This window comes from Mobula hypostoma, chromosome 17 (genome assembly GCF_963921235.1).
Source record: "Mobula hypostoma chromosome 17, sMobHyp1.1, whole genome shotgun sequence".
Lineage (NCBI taxonomy): Eukaryota > Metazoa > Chordata > Chondrichthyes > Myliobatiformes > Myliobatidae > Mobula > Mobula hypostoma.
In genome coordinates this window covers 68,111,056-68,128,048 of record NC_086113.1, presented here as the reverse complement: position 1 = coordinate 68,128,048, position 16,993 = coordinate 68,111,056, and the positions used below count along the sequence as shown (strand labels likewise).

Genomic DNA, 16,993 nt, shown 5'->3' with positions numbered 1-16,993 from the left:
TCCTTGCTTTTGTTTTCTAGTCCTCTTGAAATGAGTGTTAACATTACATTTGCCTTCCTCACCACTGACTCAACCTACAAGTAGACCTTTAGACAATCCTGCATGAGGACTCCCAAGTCCCTTTCACCTTTGTTTTTTTATGAATTTTCTCTCAGTTTCGAAAATAGTCCATGCCATTATTCCTTCTGCCAAAGTGCATGCCCGTGCACTTCCCTACACTATATTAAATCGATCATTTCTTTGCCCATTTCCTCAATTTGACTAAGTTCTTCTGTATACTCTCTACTTTCTCAACACTATCTTTGTATCGTCTGCAAACTTGGCCACAAGGCCAACAATTCCTTCATTCAAATTATTGACATATTGTACAACGTGAAGAGAAACTGTCCCAATACTGGCCTCTGTGACACATCTCTAGTCACTGTCAGCCAATCAGAAAAAAGTCCCTTTTATTCCCACTCTTTGTCTCTTACCAGTCAACCAATCTTCTATCCACACTAGTACCTTTCCTGTAATACTATGGGCTCTGATCTTGTTAAGCAGCCTCATTAGCAGCCTGTTGTCCAAGGATTTCTAGAAGTCCAAATGAACAACATCCACTGCCTGTTACCGTCTCAAAGAATTCCAAAAGATTTCAGGTCAAGATTTCTCCATTAGAAAACTCTGGTGACATTAGCCTATTTTATCATGTCCCTCCAAATACCCCGAAACCAAATCCTTAATAATAGACTCCATTATTTTTCCAACCACTGAAGTCAGGCTAACTGGTCTATAATTTCCTTTCTTTTGCCTCTCTCACTTCTTGAAGAGTGGAGTGACATTTGCAATTTTCCAGTGTTCTGAAGTCTAGTGATTCTTCAAGGATCAATACTTATGAATCCACGATATCTTCAGTTACCTCTTTCAGAACCCTGGGGTGTAGTCCATCAGGTCCAGGTGACTCATCTACCTTCAGACCTTTCAGCTTCCCAAGCACTTCTCCTCAGCAATAGCAACTGCACTCACTTCTGCCTCCTGACACTCTTGCACTTCTGGCATATTGCTAGTGTCTTCCACTGTGAAGACTGATGCAAAATACTTACTGAGTTCTTTCGCCATTTCTTTGTCCCCCAATATTACCCCCCCAGTGTGATTTTCCAGTGCTCTGATATCCACTCTTGTCAATCTTTTTCACTCTTTACATATCTGAGAAATCTTTTCCTATCCTGTTTTACATTCTTGGCTAGCTTACCTTCATATTTCATCTTTGCTCTTTATAGCCTTTTTAGTTGCTTTGCTATTCAGAATAGCTGATCCCCTAGTGGGCTCAACCACAAGCTGCTCTAAAAGGCATAGGTATTCTACAAACTGTCTCTACACTTTTTAATACTCCCATGATTGTAACATTTCCCTTTGTTCATGCCTTTTCTGTCTCCCATTCAGAGGCCAGTATATAACTCCCATCAGGGTCTTTTTACCTTGCAGTTCCTTAACTCTACCCTCAATGACTCTATACCTTCTGATCATAAGTCACTTCTTTATGTAATGCTTCGGGCTATTGACTCACGTTTGTCTAGGGGAAACCCCGTCCGCCCGCCAAACCGTGTCTCACGTTTGTGTAGATGCTGTGTAATGCACCCCAGTACAAACTCACACATAAAATATCAGATAGCACACAAGGTACGATTAACTGATTACACTTTATAACTCTTAATGTGACTATGTGGTTAATAGAGATACAAATACAAATGGGAAAGAAAAAGGCACCAAACTTATCAGAGTTCACCCACTTCGTGCACAACCGTTGCAGCTCAATTAATGGAGTCTTCTCTCCACCATTCAATCCCCTCCGACCCCCTCGACCCGCCGCCTGGGACCAAACATGGTGGTCTACCAGAGCGCATCCAGCACATCCTTCCTCTTCATTCTTCCTCGCTGAAACCCCCCCAAGTCCACGCAAACTAACAGCTTTCACACAGACAGAAAGAATAACATTTCTTCCATTGGTTGGCAAATGAATGCAAGTCCTGTTATCACTAATTATAGCTCAAACATGCTGCTTCAGAGAACCTTACCTCATCAGTTAACATTACAGAGAAGCCATTTCATTTTAACTCTACAGAGAAGCCATTTCATTATTAACAGTTAGCAGTTAATATTACTGAGAACCCTACATTTATAAGGATTTGAGTTCACTTTTAATCAACAGAGCCTCCCCACCCCATCAGCCAACCTGCCTTTCCTTTTGATGCTAAGCTCCCAGCTATGATCTTTTAACTATAACTCGGAGTTGCCCACAGCAGCATTACTGCCAGTCTGTAACTGCGCTACAAGATTATCTATCTTATTCCATATACTGCATCCATTAAAATATAACACCTTCATTTCTCTTATTGATTTCAACCCCCTGTTGCACTTGCCTCACCCCACTGACTGCAATCTTGCCCTTTGATCTGCCTGTTCTTCCACACAGTCTCACTACACACTGCATCAACTTGTATGCCAACTGCCCCATCCTCAGCCCTATCACTCCAGTTCCCATCCCCTACCAAGTTAGTTTAAATCCTCCCCAACAGCCTGCAAGGATATTGGTCCCCAATGAGTTCAGGTGTTACCCATCGTTTTGTACAGGTCATTCTTCGCAATGATCCAGAAATCTGAAACTCTGCTGCCTGCACCAATTCCTCGGCCACACATTCATCTGCCAAATCATCCTATTCGTACCCTCAGTGGCACATGGCACAGAGCAATCCAGAGATTATTACCTTGGAGGTCCTACTTTTCAGCTTACTGCCTAAATTCCAATATTACTGCTCTCTCTTTTCATTGGTAACAATATGTACCTCAACTTCCAGATGCTCGACCCCCCCCCCCCCCCCCCCCCCCCGAGCACCATGGACCCAATCTGAGACATCCCTGATGCTGGCACCTGAGAGACAACATACCATCCGGGTGTCTCTCATTCCACAGAATCAGCTTTCTGCTCCTCTATTTATGGAGTCCCCTGTCACTACTGCTCTCCTCTTCTTCCCACTGCCTTTTTGAGCCTCGGTGCCAGAGGTTTGGTTTGCTGCCACTTCCCCCGGTAGGTCGCTCCCCTCAAGAGTATCCAAAGTGATGTACTTATTATTGAGGGAAGTGGCCACAGAGCTGCTCTGCATACAGAGTAGCTTTGCATTACAGAAAATTGCACTGTGCATAGTTTTCTAGGAACAAAACTCCTTCTGTAGCATGCAGTAGTCTAACCCTACCCTAATGCAGTAGTCTATGTTTTAAAGTTTTCCTGGCTGTCTGTATGTTTAGTGTCAAACAAGAGAAAATCTGCAGATGCTGGAAATCTAAGCAACACACCCAAAATGCTGGAGGAACTCAGCAAGCCAGCCAGCATCTATGGGGAAAAAGTACGGCCAACATTTCGGGCAAAGACCCTTCAGCAGGGCTGGAGAAAGAAAATGAGTAGATTTTACAGTGGGGGGAGGGCAGGGAGAAACACAAGGCGCTGGATGAAATTGGGAGGGGGAAGGGTGAAGTAAAGAGCTGGGAAGTTGATTAGTGAAAGAGATACAGGGCTGGAGAAGGGGGAGTCCGACAGGAGAGAACAGAAGGCCATGGAAGAAAGAAAAGGGGAGAGGAGCACTTTGCCACAGGCAGCTGTGAAGGCCAAGTCTTTATGTATATTTTAGGCAGAGGTTGATTGGTCTGGGCATGAAGGGAGAAGGCAGGATATGGGGCTGAGAGGAAAATTGGATCAGCCATGATTAAATAACAGAGCAGATACGATGGGCCAAATGGCCTAATTCTGCTCCTATACCTTATGTTTTATGGTCTTACATGCTCAATTTTCAGACAACCCATACATATTAATAAGTGTTTGGAAGACTGGCGGTATTGATTTGTTTTGGGACCACAGGCATTTTCTACTATATAGGAACTTGTTTCACAGCCACGTTTTCAACTTTTGAGTTGTCTGGGTTATGAACAATTCAGAGGAGTGGAATTCTGCCAGAACCTGAGCAAAACTGTGAGTTCTCTGAGGGTGAGTTAATGCTGGCTCTCAAACAGGAGGCTGTCCTCTTTGTTTTATCAGTTTTATCTCTGTAATAGCCTGGATGTGGTGGCACATCACAGGTCAATCTCATGCCATGTCAAATGCGTGTGGTAGTTAGAGCTGTTTTACTTTCTGGATAAAATAGGTCTTGTCGTATTAGGTTATATACAGTGCAGACTTGGAGAAATTGCCCAGCTTTGTGACTGTTTACATCAGTTTTGGATTTGGTACAAATGGAGGATTTTAAGAGAAGAAACATGTTCTTTGTTCTTTTCACAAACTCTACGTGCAGAATATTTTAACCTGTACAGTTACTGCTGCAAACTGTCAACACAGTGGCCAATTTATGCACAGCAAGCTGCTATAAGCTATAGGTGACTTGGCCTGGAGATGGACACTGGAGAGGACAGGCGCTGGGAAATAGTGTCAGGAGATTGCTGATGTGCAGCTGGTCAAGTTGATGGGTCAGTTTCTACCTTTCATTCTGGAGATGACTCTTCTGACATTATAGAGCTTGTTGGTGCTGCAGCGAGCAGGGATTTCTTCCATTGGCACCGATTGCAGATGAGTGCTGGTGCGGGGAATGTCTCGGGGTCTGTAATGTCCGTCTCAGAAGCCAGGCAGGGCCACTGTGTCTTAACTCATCCTGCAGACAGTGCGACTTTCCGTCAGCATCGCACTGGATGGTCACTCTGGAACTCAGCGGTTAGGTCTTCGTAGCCCACAATCTATTGACGGGTGATGTGAGAGAAGCACAGCTCTCTTCTCACTGAAATGCTTAATACCAGTGTTCCCTGAAACTCTGCACAAAGTGAACTCATCTAGGGTCAATAATGAGCCCTCTGTTACAACCTTAATGCTCAGAATATTTTCTCCATCTTGATTTTACCTGTGTGGGGCTGTCTCCCTACCAGCCACTTGATGCAGGTCCTCAGAACCTGCTAGTGTCTGAAACCCTGAGAGATTTTGGTTTGAACGGGATGAGAATAAGGAAATCAAAGTGGAAGGGATGATAACAGAAGAAAATCTGCCCCAATTTCTACAGCACAGTTTCATTTATTTGAAGCCAGCAGTATAGATTTGTGGGCCTGCTTCTCCCGCTGTACCTCGTACACCTTTGGAGGTACGATCGCTGCCTTCCCCACGCCATCAGAGGAGGTGTAACACCCCTCTAATCCTCCCCCTTTCAGGTAATGTCAGAGAAATGTATACAATACACATCCTGAAATTCCTTTTCTTTGCAAACATCCACAAAAAAAGAGTGCCCCAAATAATGAATGACAGTTAATACGTTAAAATCCCAAAGCTCCCTCTTCAGCTCCCCCTCCCACATACAAGCAGTAACAAGGCAACGACCCCCCCGCCACACACCAGCAAAAAAGCATCAGTGCCCTCCACCGAGCTCTCAAGCATGCAGCAAAGCATCAATAAAGACACAGACTTGCAGTACCCCAAAGACTACTCGTTCACCCGGTAATTTGATATAGCACAGGCTCTCTGTCTCTCCCCCTAGTAAGGGAAAAAGAGGTGTCCCTATTTTCACAGCGAGAGGAGAGACGTAACAAACAACTCACTAATTTACGATGTTAAAAGTCTGTTGCGTTGCTTTTCTGAGCTCTGCACCCAGACAATCTGCCCCAGGAAGGCCCAGCTCTCTGGACACAGAACCCCCTGGCAGCTAACCCACTGCTCCCGATGTTTCATGTTCTCCCGCGACAACTCAGTCAGGGCATTGGCTTAGGTTCAGCATGTCTCCAGAACCACGATAATCCGGAACCCTGAAGACGCGCCAGTCCTCCAGGCCGCATCCTTGGGATATCAAAAAGCAGCAGGCCCTATTCCCACAAAGAACCAAAGTCAGAATGTAACTCCACGTCAGGATCTTCAAAAGAAACTTGAAAAGGAAGAAGAAATATTAAAGATAGAAATAGAGCTATTTGCGAAGATGCAAGCAAAGGATTTGCTGTTTAGCGCCATCTTGACTTCGCTGCACCTCCCCTTCCCCCACATCACCCTGATCCACTAGAAAGGTGACACCAGGATTCCCCTCTGTCCCAAATGTACTCTTGGTTCAACTAGCTAGCCAACAACACCACCTGGTGGGTACAGACTGCAGCTCCCCTGGAGCAGACACACCCTGCACCGAGATCGATCACCACTACCAGCGTGTGCACGTCAGGCAAGCAGGGCCCATCACCTGTGACCTTTGGGCGGGGAGCATGAACAACATCTCCTGTCACTGACCCTTGGCCAGAACCAGGCCAGGCAAATGCTGCAAACATTTGGATTATCCTGCAGTGTTGGCCAATGTCTTCAGTTAAACTGATTATTCTTTCAATTAATTAAACCAGTCAGAATAGGTTTTCAACATCCCTGGCAGCTGGTGAGCCCAATGGGGAAGGGCTCAGTTTCTCTGAACCCTGTGTCTGTCTGCGAGGGGCGTGGGTGTTGTGTATCAGTTTCTGAACCCTGTGTCTGTCTGCAAGGGGTGTGGGTGCTGTGTGTACCAGTTTCTCTGAACCCTGTGTCTGTCTGCGAGGGGTGTGGGTGCTGTGTGTACCAGTTTCTCTGAACCCTGTGTCTGCGAGGGGTGTGGGTGCTGTGTGTACCAGTTTCTCTGAACCCTGTGTCTGTCTGCGAGGGGTGTGGGTGTTGTGTGTACCAGTTTCTCTGAACCCTGTGTCTGTCTGCGAGGGGTGTGGGTGTTGTGTGTACCAGTTTCTCTGAACCCTGTGTCTGCGAGGGGTGTGGGTGTTGTGTGTACCGGTTTCTCTGAACCCTGTGTCTGTCTGCGAGGGGTGTGGGTGTTGTGTGTACCAGTTTCTCTGAACCCTGTGTCTGCGAGGGGTGTGGGTGTTGTGTGTACCGGTTTCTCTGAACCCTGTGTCTGTCTGCGAGGGGTGTGGGTGTTGTGTGTACCAATGAAGTGAGCTGTCCCTGATTATGTTGCCGCGTGGATAGGTGCTGCCAGACTAATTAGCTTGAGGTTGGTCAGGTTCAGTCTTCATTCCTTGAACCTTATTAGAATGAGGGGTAACCTTATAGAAATGTTTAAATGAGAGGCATAGCTATGGCGGGCAGCTAAATCTTTCCCAGAGTAATGGAGTCCAAAATTAGGGTGCAAGAGGGAAGATTTAACAGGGTCCTGAAAGACAATTCTGACATGCAGGGGGTGGAGAGTATATGAAATGGTTTACAGATGAAATGGTTGATGCATGTGGGCAGGTTCATGGAGGGGAATGGACACAGGAAGTTTGAACTAACAGAAAAAACATTGCTGTCAACATAGACGTGCTGAGGAGCCTGTGCCCTTACTGTAATATTACAAAAAGTTAGGTAAAGTAGATTAAGAAGTGAGCTTATTGCTTAGTGATTTACTTGATTGCACAGTTGGTGTTTTAGTGGGGAGTGAACTTATCTGGCAGAATTCTACCTTTGTTCCGTGGTGTGTTTCTCCACTGATGAACTGTGAACTTTGGTTTTCCCATCTAGTTTATAGGTATACAGTTAGACGAGTGTACAGTTTCAGTTTCCATGCTTCACTCAGCTGGATGGAAACGTGCAATGTTTGTCAAACTGCTTGGTGGTTCCTACGGGGGTTTTGTGTGTGATTGTTGTTTGCGAATGAACAAGAACTGGCCCCTTTCACATTTGACTTTGGACATCCATCGACGACACTGGTGAGGCATTCCTGTTAATAAAATTGTGCAATTTCAGCAGTGTGTGTGGAGCTGGGTCATTTCAGGCATCCTGTGAGTGAAGAAGCAAAGCTAGGGGACTTGGTATTTTCTGATAAAGTGCATTTGTGGATCTGCCTGAGCTGCCTTTATGTCTGTACACATTCGTGTGCCATCAGGTAAGCCTTTATTGTAATCGCTTAAATTTCATTCAATCCTCCCTGTTCTCGCTCTTCAGTTTGTCTGCAGGACATGGTTCACTCTCTGTTTCCCAATGGTTAGAACATGTGCCATTCTGCCCAGTTCCTCCATGCTATCCACCTATCCTCCTCTGGGGTGATTATTTTCTTGGCTGCACTTCCTGCTTGAGAAATGCCCTCCTGTTGTCTGGCTGCACCTCTCACTCCCCTGACTAAGCTCAGGTGTTGTAACCCCACCCTCTGTGGCCTCACCTTCCCTTCCCCCTCTCTAACTGTGGACACTATTCTAGGAGCATCTAGACCAAAGGGCAGAGGACCTTAAGTCAGGGCTGTTATTATTCAGAATGAAATTGGGCAGCACTTCATCTCAAGACGTGTGGAACTTCTTCTCTTCAGATTGTTGAGATGTGAGAATCGATTGAAATTTTGTACTGATGTAGGTAAAGTTTATGTTGGGTATCATTATTAAGGAGCATTGAAATAGGTGAATGAAGTTGGGATCAGCTCATGCCTAAGTGAACCTCTGGAGGTTGAATGACTTCCCACTAAATCTAGTAATGAAGCTGAAAGTTTTCCAGCTTTGTTGCTCTTCAGCTCTGTTCCGAGCCCTCTGGTAGCCTCCAGCCATGTGCCTAAAAGATATGGAGCAGGGAAAAGTTTTTTTTTCAGCTGCCAATAAGCTGTGTTTAGACTTATTTTCCAGTTTCACATCATGTTTAACTGAGGGTCAATTGGTGTCAAATGAAAACATTTCATTGCTGGAGTCGTACATTGCATGACGAAGGCAGTGATGTGGAGTAGCTGTCAGAGACAGTGATGTTCTAGTTTCAGGAGTTCCTCAGGGCAGTGCACCAGGCCTGACCATCTTCAGCTGCCTCAGCTGTGTTACCTTCCTCCCCAGTAAGGTTAGTAGTAGGGGTGTTGCTGATGGTTACACAGTGTTCAAAGCAGCCCTTGCAAGAGTGAATCATAAGCAAGAGAAATTCTGCAGATACTGGAAGTCCAAAGCAACCCACACAACATGCTGGAGGAACTCAGCAGGCCAGGCAGCATCTATGGAAATGAGCAAACAGGACATTTCAGGCTGAGACCCTTCTTTGGGACTGCGTGAGAGTAAGAGTGAGGCAGGGCTCAGGGGTGGGCTGGACTGTAAGCATCCATGGCACGGAAGCGTCATCACCATTTACCCTGAACAAATATTGCTCAGTCTTCTACCATCACCATTTACCCTGAACAAATATTGCTCAGTCTCCTACCATCACCATTTACCCTGAACAAATATTGCTCAGTCTCCTACCGTCACCATTTACCCTGAACAAATATTGCTCAGTCTCCTACCATCACCATTTACCCTGAACAAATATTGCTCAGTCCCCTACCATCACCATTTACCCTGAACAAATATTGCTCAGTCTCCTACCATCACCATTTACCCTGAACAAATATTGCTCAGTCCCCTACCATCACCATTTAACCCTGAACAAATATTGCTCAGTCTCCTACCATCACCATTTACCCTGAACAAATATTGCTCAGTCTCCTACCATCACCATTTACCCTGAACAAATATTGCTCAGTCTCCTACCATCACCATTTACCCTGAACAAATATTGCTCAGTCTCCTACCATCACCATTTACCCTGAACAAATATTGCTCAGTCCCCTACCATCACCATTTACCCTGAACAAATATTGCTCAGTCTCCTACCATCACCATTTACCCTGAACAAATATTGCTCAGTCTCCTACCATCACCATTTACCCTGAACAAATATTGCTCAGTCTCCTACCATCACCATTTACCCTGAACAAATATTGCTCAGTCCCCTACCATCACCATTTACCCTGAACAAATATTGCTCAGTCTCCTACCATCACCATTTACCCTGAACAAATATTGCTCAGTCTCCTACCATCACCATTTACCCTGAACAAATATTGCTCAGTCTCCTACCATCACCATTTACCCTGAACAGATATTGCTCAGTCTCCTACCATCACCATTTACCCTGAACAAATATTGCTCAGTCTCCTACCATCACCATTTACCCTGAACAAATATTGCTCAGTCCCCTACCATCACCATTTACCCTGAACAAATATTGCTCAGTCCCCTACCATCACCATTTACCCTGAACAAATATTGCTCAGTCCCCTACCATCACCATTTACCCTGAACAAATATTGCTCAGTCCCCTACCATCACCATTTACCCTGAACAAATATTGCTCAGTCTCCTACCATCACCATTTACCCTGAACAAATATTGCTCAGTCCCCTACCATCACCATTTACCCTGAACAAATATTGCTCAGTCTCCTACCAACACCATTTACCCTGAACAAATATTGCTCAGTCTCCTACCATCACCATTTACCCTGAACAAATATTGCTCAGTCTCCTACCATCACCATTTACCCTGAACAAATATTGCTCAGTCTCCTACCATCACCATTTACCCTGAACAAATATTGCTCAGTCTCCTACCATCACCATTTACCCTGAACAAATATTGCTCAGTCCCCTACCATCACCATTTACCCTGAACAAATATTGCTCAGTCCCCTACCATCACCATTTAACCCTGAACAAATATTGCTCAGTCTCCTACCATCACCATTTAACCCTGAACAAATATTGCTCAGTCCCCTACCATCACCATTTACCCTGAACAAATATTGCTCAGTCTCCTACCGTCACCATTTACCCTGAACAAATATTGCTCAGTCCCCTACCGTCACCATTTACCCTGAACAAGTATTGCTCAGTCCCCTACCGTCACCATTTACCCTGAACAAGTATTGCTCAGTCCCCTACCGTCACCATTTACCCTGAACAAATATTGCTCAGTCCCCTACCGTCACCATTTACCCTGAACAAGTATTGCTCAGTCCCCTACTGTCACCATTTACCCTGAACAAGTATTGCTCAGTCCCCTACCGTCACCATTTACCCTGAACAAATATTGCTCAGTCCCCTACCATCACCATTCTGATCAGAAACTCAATGAACCACCTTCAAGGTCAAAGACACCCAAGCCGTTTCATGTAACCAATCCAGGGAAGGAGTCTGAAATACTCAGAATCAGAATCAGCTTTAATATAACCATATAACAATTACAGCACGGAAACAGGCCATCTCGGCCCTTCTAGTCCGTGCCGAACTCTTACTCTCACCTAGTCACACCGACCTGCACTCAGCCCATAACCCTCCATTCCTCTCCTGTCCATATATCCATTCAATTTAACTTTAAACAACAACATTGAACCTGCCTCAACCACTTCTGCTGGAAGCTCGTTCCACACAGCCACCACTCTCTGAGTAAAGAAGTTCCCCCTCATGTTACCTCTAAACTTTCGCCCTTTAACTCTCAACTCATGTCCTCTTGTTTGAATCTCCCCCATTCTCAAGGCCAGCATACCAAAAGCTTTCTTCACCACCCTATCCACATGAGGTTCCATCTTCAGGGGACTATGCACCATTATTCCTAGATCCCTCTGTTCTACTGCATTCTTCAATGCCCTACCATTTACCATGTATGTCCTGTTTTGATTAGTCCTACCAAAATGTAGCACCTCAATATCACTGGGATACGCCGTGAAGTTCGTTAACTTTGCAGCAGCAGTATAATGCATTACATTTTTGGGGGAAAAAAGAAAACTGTGAATTACGATATATTTAATATATACACATGCATGTATAATAATTAAGTTAAATAGTGCAAAAAGTATGAAATAAAAATTAGTGAGGTAGCGTCCATCGGGAGATCAGACGGCAGAGGGGAAGAAGCTGTTCCTCAATCATTGTGTGTGCCTTCAGGCTTCGGTACCTCCTTCCTGATGGTAGCAATGAGAAGAGGGCATATCCTGGGTGATGGAGGTCTTTAATGATGGATGCCGCCTTTCTGAAGATGATTTGTCCTTGACAATGACCTGAATAGGATGGAATCTAATGCCTATGATGGAGCATACTTCCTACTTTCCAAGAACATCATCAGCTCTCAGGAAACTTTGTGTCATCCAGGACAAACCAACTCATGTGACTAGCAGCTCATCGCCTAATGCAAATATTCAGCACCTCGCCTCTCCCTGCCTGTTCTCCAACCCTCCCCACCAGCACACAGTGGCTGCTGTGCCTACCATCTTAAAATTTACTTCAGTAACTTGCCCAGGCTATTTCAACTGCTTCTCCCAAACTTGCAACCTCCGCCATCAAGGAGGACAAAGGCATCAAGGGCAGGGAACACGACCACCACCTCTTCATTCCTCTCCAAGTCGCGCAGCATCCGAACTTAGTAACATATGGCCAGTTTTTCGTCATCGCTGGTTCAGGATCTTGAACTCCCTCACTCCCTCCCCAACAGGACTGTGGGAGGACCTTCAGCAGAAACTCTACACCAGTTCAAGAAGGTGTCTCACTTCACCTTCTCTGGCATATTTGGGATGGGTGAACAACTGCAGGCTGTGCTGATAATGTTTAGATTACAAAAATGTTAGTTATAAACCATGGTGCAAAGGTAACTCACCTACAAAGCTTTGCTCTAATCACAATTGTAATTGATTTATTTAAAGATGGCATTGATTAAGGCAGCTAATGGAAGCTGGAGGAGCCAATGCTATGTGATAGACAGATGGGAAAAGGAAGCATCAGCTTTGTTTGTGGTTTTTATACAGTCAGGGAATTGATCAACCATGTGCTGACTACTGTGGGCATTGCTAGATCCAGCCTACTTTGTTCCCTTGCCTTTTTCCAAGACGCTATTTTGAAGCAGCATCTCTGAAAATGGAATTTCAAGAGCACTGGGAAGAAAAAAAATAAAGACTCGGTAATTTTTGTAATCCAGTCCAGCCATTAAATTTATCAGTCTGAGCAAAGGATGTTTGTCCTGAGCTTCTGAATTCTAGGTTTTGTGAAAATCTTCTGTGGAAGCAAATTTGAACTAGGTTGAGAAAGATCTTGCTGTTTTGTACACAATGTAGTTGCCTTGTCTTTTGAAGTCTGCTTTGAGTTTTAGTTCATTTTGTCTAGCAATTGGTGTTTAGCAAAGGGATTTGAAGGATCTATGTGTGTATCAAATTAAACTGGTTAAAGTAGTGCTCCCACATTGAATATATATTCAGTTCTGGCCAAGCTTGCTGTCGCTGGCATTGTGCTGATGGTGCACATTGTTAAGTTATGTGAACAAGAACATTGTGTGGCAGTGCTCCTTTGGTGTTAGTATTTCCATTCCTAGTGTGACTCAGCACCAGAGCCGAGATTCCCAACTTATCCTGAGCGGTAGAGCAGGGCTGAGCTGCCATTTCATGAGGTAGAAATGCATCTTGCATCTGGTTGTGTGGCCTTTTGAGGATTTATGATGGTACACCACTGCAATTTTCAATAACCTTCTCTGCTCACTACACCACCCATCTCAGTGTCATTTGCAAACTTACTAACCGTGTGTTATACATCCTTAACTAAGTTATTTATATAGATGATAAAAATTGAGATGAGAATTTTCTTTAGCCAGAGGTTGGTGAATCTGTGGAATTCATTGCCACAGGCAGCTGTGGAGGCCGTCATTGGGTTTACTTAAAGGAGAGGTTGATAGATTCCTGATTACTCGGGGTAGCAAAGGTTACCGGGAGAAGGTAGGAGAAGGGGGTTGAGAGGAATAATAAATCAACCATGATGAAATGGTGGAGCAGTGTCAATGGGACAAATGGCCTAATTCTGTTCCTATGTCTTATGATCTTGTGTTGTATAATGTGTTAAGATTGTGTGTTCGATCACAGTGGCTTCTTCAGGGTCAACCAAAGGTGTTACTGTTTCTTTTTAACTTTTTACAATTGCAAGACCCTGCTGGGTACTGTAAAGTACTGCAGGCCTCCCTCCCCCATCAGCGAGTTGCTCGTGGGCAGAGATGCTGAAGGGACTGAAGCTGGTGCGGCTCATGCTCCTGCCTGCGTTAAAGAGGTGTTTCAGGAGTCTGTGGGTGAAGGCACTGTGCAGTCTAACAGTGAGTGATTGCCTTAGTCACTGTTCTTGTGGTCGCAAGACCCTGTTGGGCATTGTTAATGTGGAATGCTGCAAGTCCGATTACTGATTTGTTGGTGGATGGTGGGGGAACTGTGTTGTAGTGAGGACTAGGCCCAGGAGAGGGGTATCAGAGCCGGTGCATTCTACCACAGGCAGTATGGTGCGGTGTCCAATCTGAGGCAGTGCTGCCCCCCAGTGTTTGCTTGGCATAAGACAAGCTGTATTGTGTTTGACTGCACTAAGGGTCTTGGATTATATTTTCTTTTGTGTAACTGTATTTTACTGATATCTTACATGTGTTTTGTACTGTGTGTTGGTACTGCGTTTTGCACCTTGGCCCTGGAGTAACACTGTTTTATTTGGCTGTGTTCATGGATATTCATATATGGTTGAATGACAATTAAACTTTCACTTGAACTTAGTTGTCTGTGTCTGCATTTGAAAAAATTATATTTACAGAGCTCTTTCAAATGAATTGAGCAGTCAAAAGTTGTACGCAATCTCCTAAATCAGCCTGTATCCACTTGGCCCATCAATATTGTGGTTATTGACCTACAGAGACTCTTGTTTAATAATAACTTACTGCCTGTTCCGCCTGCTGTGTTTAGGGCAGCAATGAGGGTCCTCCATCTCCTTAGTGTTCAGGGCTTCCCACAACATGCCAGTAGCTTCCTCTCGGTTTTCACTTCTGTCAGCCATGCAAGTCCCGGGTGGAGACTCAGGAATACCGTCACACACAGATGTAGAAGGATCCTTCATTCCTGTTTCCACAACAGTTTTGTTTGACCGGTCAGGGTTGTTAGCCCTGAGCTGAACCCCTGAACCTAGAGGACCAGCAGACCACTCTTAGTCTGGCGACTACCCTTTGACCTGTTTGGCATGGTTGAGGGTGACCCTTCCAAGAGCCAGAGCACAAAGCCTTGACTTCACCTGGCACAGCTCTCTGGGTCATTGAGGAACACAAGCCTCCAAACCTCAACAAGGTTATGGTCCTTTCGGAGGTAAATAATAATACCACAAATTTTTAAAAAAATGTATCTTTTCAAGTTACCCAATGTCCTCTCTGCCTTTAGATCCTCTGGTCCCACACCCCTCCATATCTCTGTAGCACCCTCTAACCCCCACACCCTCAAGAGCTCTGTAACTTCCTCCAACTCATACATCCTGCAATCTTTAACATCCCCAATCAGTTCTCACACTCTTCCTGTCTTTCTAACTCCCCAGTCCTTATGCCTTCCATTTCTCTGACTCCCTACGGCAATGAAGCACCCCTCCATGTCTCTGGGCCTCCCCCATCTCTGTAAACTCTGCCTCCAGCTCCATGATCAACTCCTGTTTCTGCTTGCCATCCTTCCAGGTTTGCTGAATGCCCCTCCCATTGATGGCTATACCATCAGCTCCTGAAGCCCCAGCTTCCTTCCTAAATCTCTGCTCTTTCTCTCTTGCCTTTCATCCTGTAAAATGATCTGGTGAAATGGCCAGCTATTTACTTGTGCAGCTCTGTACCGTTGTGTTGTGGTGTAACTTGCCTCTGAAATGGCTGAGGTGGAAGAATCAGATTTATTATCGCCGACTTCAGTGATGTGAAATGTGATTTTGCATCACCAGTCTTGAACACCACAGATCTAGCCAGCAGACTGTGAATCTCCTGGTTTCTGGTTTGGGAAGACTCAGTATGTTCGCGGAACACACTCATCCACGCGGGTTTTAATGCAGTGGCTGATGGCCCTGGCATATTCATTTCGACCTGAAGATAAATCCTTCAATGTAGTCCAACCTTCCATCTCCCTTGTCCGTACCTTCAGGGTTCTCACCTCTGGTGTTGCTGTCCTTGACTTTGCCTGTATGCCAGGAGTTTTATGAAAACTGCAAATAAAAATAATACTGAGAACATGACCTGTAAGGAGTCCTTGAAAGTGAGCCTGTAGGTCATAGAATCAGTTCAGAGTCGTGGTGAATGAATTCATCCACGCTGGTCCAGGGACCTGATGGTCGTAGGGTAGTAAATGTCCCTGAACCGGGTGGTTTTAGAACTTCCTGCCCGATGGTGGTAGTGAAGAGGGCACTGCTCATTGCTTGGATGGTGGGGGATTTGGATGGATGTTGCTTTCTGGTGGCAGTTTTACTCTGTGGTGGGGAAAGCATTGCTTGTGATGAAATGGGCTGTGCCCAGCACATGCTGAAGATCTCCTAATACGTTAACACTGAGGAATTTAACGCTACTCACCCTCCCCACCTTGGTTCACCTAAAGACATGTACTTCTGGCTTCTTCCTCGCGTAGTCGATAGTCGGCTCTTTGGTTTTGCTGACATCAAGCTAGTCTGGTTAAAGTCTCCTGCAATGATTCCCAAAGTGTCAGCTTGATATCTGAGAGGGGTGGGAGGTAAAAAGCTGGGGCAGTACCACCAGTGGTCAACATAATGAGAAGGTATGGTGTTTAGATCTGCTCCAATGGGAATGGTGGCAGCGGTAGAACATTCAGAAATGAATTGGTAGTGGCCAAGAAAGAGCTCCTTGTTAGCAAAGCAGAGAGTGGCATTGGGAATCCTGATCACTATGCCCTTCACAGAACTACAGCAATGCTGTGCATTCCTTTTCCGGCAGGGAATAGGTACTGAGGAATCCACAGATCTTAGCTTGGCTACCTGGGTCACTGCATATCCCATTGACAAAATCACTCAAAAAGCATGTCCACTATTGTAGTTTAAAAACTGGCTGAGAGGATGTTCTTCTTGTAAAAAGGCTATTATTCCTACAAGTACAGTTGCTCAATATTTTAGTTACTTTTAGGTAACTAATGCAATTTAGATCTGACCTTGGACATTTTTCCAACATTTGGCCACAACTTGACTTGGCAACAACCTCACGTGTCTGGGTGTTTTGGAATGTCCATGTTTAATTGACTGACCATTTACCTTCTGAAAGAGGCAGGGAAGTACTGGTACATTTTAAACACTGTATCGTGGCTTTATGGTTTTGCATAATTGCCTTTGAGCAAATAAAATCTGTTTATTGCTTCAGTTAGTGTATTGGCAGGTGTTCAATGTATTTTCTCTGACCTGACTGAATT

General features: G+C 45.0%; 1 protein-coding gene across 4 annotated transcripts in view; it reads left to right on the top strand.

Moving 5' to 3' along the window:
• trak1a (trafficking protein, kinesin binding 1a) overlaps positions 1-16,993 on the top strand; it is a 268,008-nt gene that overhangs the window by 100,081 nt on the left and 150,934 nt on the right. Inside the window, exon 1 of one of the 4 annotated variants that reach the window (XM_063070073.1) lies at positions 7,774-7,883. The exons of 2 other annotated variants lie outside the window; for them this stretch is intronic. In XM_063070073.1, coding sequence (XP_062926143.1) covers positions 7,856-7,883 — 28 coding nt within the window. In that variant the 5' untranslated portion in view covers positions 7,774-7,855. Of the gene's footprint in view, positions 1-7,773; positions 7,884-16,993 lie in introns of those variants that run through there. One more of the 4 variants, XM_063070076.1, reaches the window with a different exon arrangement.